Below are 8,607 nucleotides of genomic sequence, written 5' to 3'. Positions count from 1 at the left end.
AGTGAGCTGAGATCGCACCACTGCACTCCAGACAGAGCGAGGCTGTCTCAAAAAAAAAATAAAATCAGGATACAATTTCATTCTTATTCATCATTAGTCCTTTTCATTCTTTATTCTTTTAGGAAGAATACATCTGTCTTCCCTGTTACCACTTTGCCAATTTAAAAGTATCCCAATGTTACATAAAAAGTCCTTCTCTTAGCAATATTAGTTCATGAGCTTCAGCTAAGTTTTGCAAGCCATTTTCTACAATGGTCATTTAAAATGCTATGTTTTCTTATGAAACAAGTTTACATTTAAAATTTAAATGGCAATAACAGTTTCACTTTGTTCAACGCAAAACTGTAGCTCCTCCTTCAAAACACTATGGTTATATTATTTAAATGTGGCCCGCACATCACTTCTCAGCCGTTTGGCTAATATCAGGTATAGTTAAGACCAAGTATAGTATCTGTTCTCATCAGCAAATGTGGCCTATGTTGCAAATTCAAAATGTTATTTCTAAAATTTTGCTTTATCAAATGAACTCAAATTTGAAGGGCATGTCAATCTCTACCTATTTTGTTTTATTTTCTCTCTTAACTACAGCACAAATAATGACTTCTTAAATTGGTTACTACTGGCAATAATACTAGATAGATGGTTCAAGAAAGACTTTTAAGAATAATGATGGGACTTCTTAAAAATGATCTTAACATTTTATTGCTGTCTATACTGATCATATATGTAGTGCAGATAATGGCTTCTGATGGTTATAAAGCATTCCTGAATTATATACCAGGGCTATACACTTGACATACCTGCTTTATATAATCATACAGTAATATTTAGACAATACAGAAATTCAGAGATGCTAGGAAAATTCTAATATACTGTGTTTAAAATAGCTGTCTTAGTTTCCCAGGGGAGATTAGCACAATCTTAACTAATGATTAGTGAAAGAATACAACCACAAATAGTAATGGGAGCTTGAGAAAAGTATTTCTTTAAAAAAGAATCACAAACATCTACCATTAAATATATACATTATAATCAGGTGTAAGCACAATTTTTAAGATGTGTTCAGTTATATGCTAAGAATGTACATTACAAAGTTTAGCAAAATTGATGAAATAACAAGGGAAGCAAGTTCATCTTAGTGTTACACATTTTTTCTTCAATTAACTAGTAGAGAAAACAGCTCAAGTTCTCACAAGCAATGCAACACGTTTTTTATTTTTCAGTTATTGAAATCAGTCAAATATTAAATAATTTAATTCAGAAATATTATTTATGCACACAAACTATACTTGTAACAGCATGACCATTTACCTGAAAAATAAAGGATGAAATATTATATTTACTTATTTACACATTGCCCATATCACTGATAGGCTTTTTCTTAATGCTTTTTTTTCTAAAAGTTTTAATGTTTTTAAACAAATAAAAATGGATTTAAAAAGACTGAACAAAAACAGTGCTACCTAAAAGTCACACCTTGTTATGAGACATCGCTGTCCTTATAACAATTAAACTGATAAGATTTAACTTCTTCCTAAAGTATCAGAAAATTTAAAAAAAAAAAGTCTCAATGTACCTATTTAAATAAATCGTGCTTCCATAATAAGAGTGTATCCTTTAAAAATGAAAAACCATAAAGAGCACAAAATTTTATTTACTCACAACACTGAATAATTAATGTAAACTTTTGGAATATTTTTCCTTTAGACATTTTTCCTCTTATGTGGACTTTTCAAGGCCTTGTCATGAAGAGCCTTACGTTTTACTGTCAAAATAAATGCACTTATTTTGGGAGATAGTTTGAAGTAATAAGCATTCCCCACTGTACAAACAACTCTTAAGGAAATGTTCGTTTTCTATTTAGATCACTAGCTTTTACATAAAGCCGCCCCTAGTTCTGTGTAACTTACTACATTTTACCTATAGTCATTCCCACAAAGGATACAATATTATATTAGAGATATTACTTTAAATATATTGAAAAATAGAAGGACCAATTTAGAGCTCTAACCTAGGAAATTGTACATAAGCCTAGCATCAGTCCTGGAAATGGGTCTTTCATAAATGAAGATCCAACTACTTTCACAGTTTTATTACTATTTCTAATCTGATAAGCCTAATTAGGTAATATTTAATTCTGTCTCACTGTTTTATACAAAATGCTTTAGGAAAAAGTTTTAATAAAACACTATATAAAATATTAATTTTATATACCTTATAGTTCTTAGCATTAAAGGTGTTCTGTTAACTCTGAACATAAATGTAAAGTAATCCTATTATCCAAAGATGTAGTTTGGATTCTATTTCATTAAGCAACTGCCATTTCTACTACTAAATACTGCCAACCTTCAGTGAAAAGGCAGATTAAAGAAGAGGCTATACTTAACTTGCTTTACAGAGAGGTCTTATTAGGCACTCAACTGGCTATTCTTTTTCACTGAAAGAATAAACCTTCACTTACCCTTTCTCTGTGACTACCTCTTTCCCAGTATATTGGTCACATAAAATCTGAAAAACTTAAATAACAAATATACTTTTAAAAAGAATGTATGTTCAACAAATTTCTATTTAATTCAATCTAATCTGCTCAATTAGAAATTTAATTTGCCACAATGTTTTAAAGCAATAATGTACTGAATTCCCAATCCAAGATTCCTTTATAGATATATGTATATGTATATATGTATGGGAATATATATATGTGTATATGTATATATATATATATATATGTGTATATACATATCTATATATATATATATATATATATATCTTTCAACATATGTGCAAAGTTACTATTAACCACAAAACTTTAAACAACTGCTGCATTTAAAATCAAGCAACATCCAATACTCCAGCAGCCACAAGTTGCCGTGAGAGCCAGTCCAACCCTTCATACAGTCCCATACCACTTCGAGCATCACAGCCCTGAATATACCAGCTACGGCCACAGCATAATTTATGAAGACTGAGTAGTTCAGTGATTTCTTCTACTGACAGTGCTCCAGCAACATCCTAAAAGATATATACACATATTTTTGATCAGTCCATCCAAATTACCATTTTTCTAATTATCATTATTTATAGAGAAATTTGTTGACAGCATTCTAACAGAAGCCTAAACAAAAAACCTAGACTCTTTCAGTAATTATTCTGAGATTAACAGGAATAGGAAAAAAAAACAGTTTGGTTAAACTAATTTATATGTGTGTGTGTATACAGTTTGTAAGGGTAACCTAACAATGAAATCAATAAAGGCTTTGCAGCTTAAATGGAAACATATTGCCTAAGTAATTTTTTTTATTTTTTGAGATGGAGTCTCGCTCTGTCACCCAAGCTGGAGTGCAGTGGCACGATCATGGCTCACTGCAACCTCTGCCTCCTGGTTCAAGCAATTCTCCTGCCTCGACCTCCCAGGTAGCTGGGATTACAGGCACGCACCATCATGCCCAGCTAATGTTTTTGTATTTTTAGTAGAAGCAGGGTTTTACCATGTTAGCCAGGCTGCTCTCGAACACCTGACCTCAAGTGATCCACCCATCTTGGCCTCCCAAAGTGCAGGGATTACGGGTGCAAGCCACTGCACCCGGCCTAAGTAATTATAAGGCATCAACTTAAAATAAAAATTAACACATGAAAACCTTAATAAATGGTTTATAAATAGGGTTATATATCGAAGAGTTCACTACATTCCCACTCTAAACACCCACTGCCCCAGGAGCAACCACCAGTAACAACATATTTTTCCAGAAAATTTCCATGCATGTTCATGCAAATAAACACAAAGAGTAACATAGTTTAGACTTTCTATAACTTGCAGGGTTGGTTTTTTGTTTTTTACATAAACATTTTGAAGATATTTTTCCATTATCAGCACAGATTATCTGCATTATTTTTAATATCAGAATTCCCTTCCATTGTGAGGATACAACAATTTAACCAGTCCTATACTGAATGTTCAGATTGAAGTTTTGTGCTTATATGCTATTACAAATCCATATATATACACACACGTACATACATAAACATACATACACAAACAAGAGTTGACATACATTTATGTGTATTTGCAAAATTATCTGTGGGATGACCTTTGGATATTTGTCTACCAGATACATAGAGGCAGAATGGCAGGGTAAAGGACTTTGATGAGTATTGCCAAATTGTCCTCCAAGAAAATGTCTCAGTTTAATAACCCACCAAGAGTGAGGTGTACTTATTTAAGAAATCATACAATTAGAAAATATTTTTACTATATCAGATTAAAAATCCCATCTTACTGAAGGAGTAAAATGTATCACATTGAAAGTGTATGGAATTTGGCCCAGTGCAGTGGCTCACACCTGTAATCCCAGCACTTTGGGAGGCTGAAGCGGGCAGATCACTTGAGGTCATGAGTTTGAGACTAGCCTGACCAACATGGTGAAACCCTGTCTCTACTAAAAATACAAAAATTAGCTGGGCATGGTGGCAAGCACCTGCAATCCCAGCCACTTAGGAGACTGAGGCAAGAGAGTTGCTTGAACCTAGGACAGGGAGGTTGCAGTGAGCAGAGTGCCACCACACTCCAGCCTGGGAGACAGGGCAAGACTCAGTCTCAAAAATACTAATAATGGTGTATGTAAGTCTGAAGATTACAAAACACTTTAATCTTTATCTGATGAGCAGAAAATGATATTTTCACACAGGCTGCCTACTATGGAAGGGGCACCTACAAATAATGAACAGTACGATTTCAAGTAGTTTACATAACTTCTCAGGTTTAGTTTCCCCATCTATGACAGGATTTACAACACTTGCTCTATCAAATGCAAACTGGTCTGTATATCAAGGAACACTTACTGATTTATTTGAATGTGTTAAATATACCAGTTCTTAATAGTTTGCCTTTTTTTATTACGGGGAACATTCTTTATTCTTCATCCTATTCTTCCCCTTCCATGACATCTCTCTACTCCACTTCTACTCTCCTTCTATTACCTCTACTTAAAGGCATCTCATCCTCCTAGAAAGTTAGGCTCACGGACTAGGAATCTTCGGCTACTCCCAGTCCTTCATCCTGGCCATTCAGTCACCAATTCTACCTCAAAGTCTTTTCCATCTGCCTCTACCTTTCTATTTCTCTAATTTGGAGTCTTGTTAATGCTCACTTGAATTATTTAAGTAATTTACTGAATCTCCCTGTCTGTAGTCATTTGCCCTGATTCACTCTACCCCTAGAATTATAGTATTAAAACACTGATAAGATCTTATTGCCCACTAGTCCAGAACATTTTGATGATTCCTCTTTGCTCATAGAATAAAACCTAAATTTCTCAGTCTAGCTCTCTCAGGGCTTTACAGCATGGCCTTGTCTGTTATTCTAGATTCTCTAGAATATCTGCACCTGACATCCTAGACTAAAAACATTCATGCTATTATCATCTATGTAATGTTCTTCCTTTCACATATTGACTCAGCCTCATCCATAATTTCAGCTCAAATCCTAAATTTTACAATCTTACAACATGCCACATTTAAAACTACTCTCTTAATTCCCTGTAACATTCTGTTATTGAAGTCACTTATCAGTTTTCTTTGTATTTGAATCTCACTTATGTGTTCATATGCATACCCAGGAGTTTCTGGTGAGCATGAACTACCTTATTTCTATTTTGTATACTTCCAGGTACCCAACACAGCATTTTTCACATTGGTGTACTCAAAATATACGAAGAAACTTTATAAATGTCTGTGGAATTGATTTTCTGAAATATTTCCAGTTGCCTTATGACATGGAATGCACAAAACTACTAAAATAAGTATTCCAGTATAAAAATGCATTACCTGTTTGTTAGCAAAAATCAGGAGCAGAGCATCTCGGAGTTCTTTTTCCGTTAACAACTTTGCAAGTTCACTGTGTGCTTCACTAATTCTGTCTCTATGGCTGCTATCTACAACAAACACAACAGCTACACAAAAAAACAAAAATACTAATTAGTCACGTGCTAAAGTTCAGTAAATGGACCAAATATTTAATGATATCATTATTATATTATGGTTAGAGTGTCTACCATCATCATTTTCAAACAGGCTGCCTAGTATGGCAGGGGCACCTGCAAATAATGAACAGTATGATTTCAGGTAGTTCACATTAACTTCTCAGGTTTAGTTTCCCGATCTACAGGATTTACAACACTTGCTCTATCAAATGCAAACTGGTCTGTATATCAAGGAACATTTTTTACATAATGAATTTCAAAATACACCTCATGATCTTCTACCTACTGATGCTACTTGTTCTTTGAATACTACTTTTGCAATATTTTGTCTTCAAATAAAAGACTAAAAGATAAAAACTATCACCATTTTTCTCTCTGCAAAGTATTGTCTCTAAGTTAAGTATCCCCATACTTTCAACCATTCCTCATATTCAAAATTCCATTTTTGCGGGGCACAGTGGCTGACACCTATAATCCCAGCACTTTGGGAGGCCAAAGTGGGAGGATCACTTGAGCTCAGGAGTTTGAGACCCTTGGGCAATATAGTGAGACCTTGTCTTTACAAAAAAAAAATTAAAAATTAGCTGAATGTGGTGGCATATACCTGTAGTCCCAGCTACTTAGAAGGCAACGGTGGGAGGCTTGCTTGAACCCAGGAGGCAGAGATGGCAGTGAGCTACAATCGCACCACTGTACTCCTGCCTGGGCAACAAAGCAAGATTCTGTCTCAAAAAAAAAAAAAAAAACAAACTATTAATTATGACTCATACTAAATATCAAAAATCCCAAAGTAAAAATAATTATTCAGTCTCTCATCTTGGTACAAAGCAGGATAACATACAGAATAGGAGGCATAGCTTTAGGTTGGGGTCTATGAGGCAAAAGTGTAGAATAGAACCCAAATGTGACTAAAACCTATGTAGAGTATATGATATAATACCATTTGGTCAAAAGCAAGCCACTGTAAGTTCTTTTGCAGGTAACCACTATTTATGAAAGAAATGTGGGAGTGGGGCTATTGTGAGATTATAATGGGATAAATGTTGACTTTAACTGAATTGAGCAGCAGAATCATACACCATAAATTCAACTTTATACCACTACATTGCCAGCAATCACACCCATATAATACTGATAATATGTATTCTGTTAAGAGAAGCAAGAATACTCTTAACTGCCTAAGTATCTAAGCTACATCTGGTTTATTTCTGTAATAATGGTTTATCAGGAATAAACTAAAAGTACATATGCTAATCTTTTTACTTTCGTTTTTTATAAGATAAGGAACTAGCCACTAATACTTAAGTGTATAGTCAAGGATTTAATCATAAATATCAGCTCTGCTAGTCACATCAGTACACTGAAAACTGTCATCCTAAAAATGTGAAAAATTAATGTCATTTTTAACTCTCACCTTGAGTATTGAGGTAATAATGTTTCCACAATGGTCTTAATTTGTGTTTTCCACCTACATCCCAAATAGTGAATTTTAGATTTTTATATTCTACAGTTTCCACATTAAAACCTGTTTAAAAAAAAAAAAAGTTAACTTTTATACTATATTTACATTTACAATGAATGACACATCAAACACAGAAAATCCCCGTGTATAATTGTGATTTATCAATTATCTATATGCAGCAATATCTACTGAAGCCTAATCAACCCCATTCCTACTCCTACATGGAGAGTGAATACCTGTAACAGCTCCTAGCCCTCTAAACCTCCACCAAGGTCCTTAGGACTTTGGGATCCATGTATCTTCGAGCTCTGTTGCACTACTGCCCCCAACCCCACACCCTCAGCCAGGATCACCAATCTTCTATTCCTTCAAACTGTCCCACAAATGCTGTTTCTTCTTTTTATCCCCAACCACATTTCATTCCCATGGCCACACAATCTTGCATTTTTTCTCTGAGATGCTGATGTCTTAGAGCCAGAAAAGAGCCTACCACCATGACAGACTAGTATCAAATAAGACCACAAGCACTCGGCTGTAAGCTAGGGTTTGTCTATTAAATGTCCTTTAAGGTAAAAACCAATATTAATACTTACCAATTGTTGGAATGGGCTGCATGAATTCATCCTGTTTTAACTTAAACAAGATAGTGGTTTTTCCAGCACCATCCAATCCTAATGTAACGACCCGAATTTCCATTTTTGGTCCAATGTGAACTCGATTATCCTATAATTTAAATATTTTAAAATATTTTTAATTTGACATACAGTTAGAAAGTAACAGCATTTAGCACCTTTATTATTTCTACATTTCCTATTCATTCCTCAACCATTGCAATCTGAGTTGTATTCCTCAAAATCCTGAGTTTTATCTTAAGATGAATTCCTTCCCCATAGCTAAATATTTCCTTAGTAAAACTGACCAGATTGTCTTTGTATAACAGAATACACACATTTACTTAATTTTCTCAGATTTTCTAACTCAAATGAATCCTCTTTAAATCTTATTTAAGCATGTTTTTATGCTATACTAAAACACCTTACAAAAGGGCTAAATTAATTAAAAAGAAAATTGCTGCTCAATTCCCAAAAATTTTCACTAGGAATCTGACGTATATCCCTCCAGATACTTTCCCATGCACATACTGGCCAACATACACAAACACGAGAA

General features: G+C 34.1%; 1 protein-coding gene across 1 annotated transcript in view; it reads right to left on the bottom strand.

Moving 5' to 3' along the window:
• Window positions 1-1,189: 1,189 nt before the first annotated feature.
• TRIM23 (tripartite motif containing 23) overlaps window positions 1,190-8,607 on the bottom strand; it is a 43,958-nt gene continuing 36,540 nt past the window's right edge. The window contains exons 8-11 of the mRNA XM_032279543.1: window positions 8,034-8,163; window positions 7,393-7,503; window positions 5,824-5,948; window positions 1,190-3,012 (exon numbers count right to left, since the gene is read on the bottom strand). Coding sequence (XP_032135434.1) covers window positions 2,833-3,012; window positions 5,824-5,948; window positions 7,393-7,503; window positions 8,034-8,163 — 546 coding nt within the window. The 3' untranslated portion in view covers window positions 1,190-2,832. The remainder of the gene's footprint in view (window positions 3,013-5,823; window positions 5,949-7,392; window positions 7,504-8,033; window positions 8,164-8,607) is intronic.

The sequence above is a fragment of the Sapajus apella genome, unplaced genomic scaffold (genome assembly GCF_009761245.1).
Source record: "Sapajus apella isolate SASKATOON/1434 unplaced genomic scaffold, GSC_monkey_1.0 scaffold1, whole genome shotgun sequence".
Classification (NCBI taxonomy): Eukaryota; Metazoa; Chordata; class Mammalia; order Primates; family Cebidae; genus Sapajus; species Sapajus apella.
The sequence above is the reverse complement of the archived record's forward strand: the minus strand, read 5'-3'. Positions and strand labels throughout refer to the sequence as shown.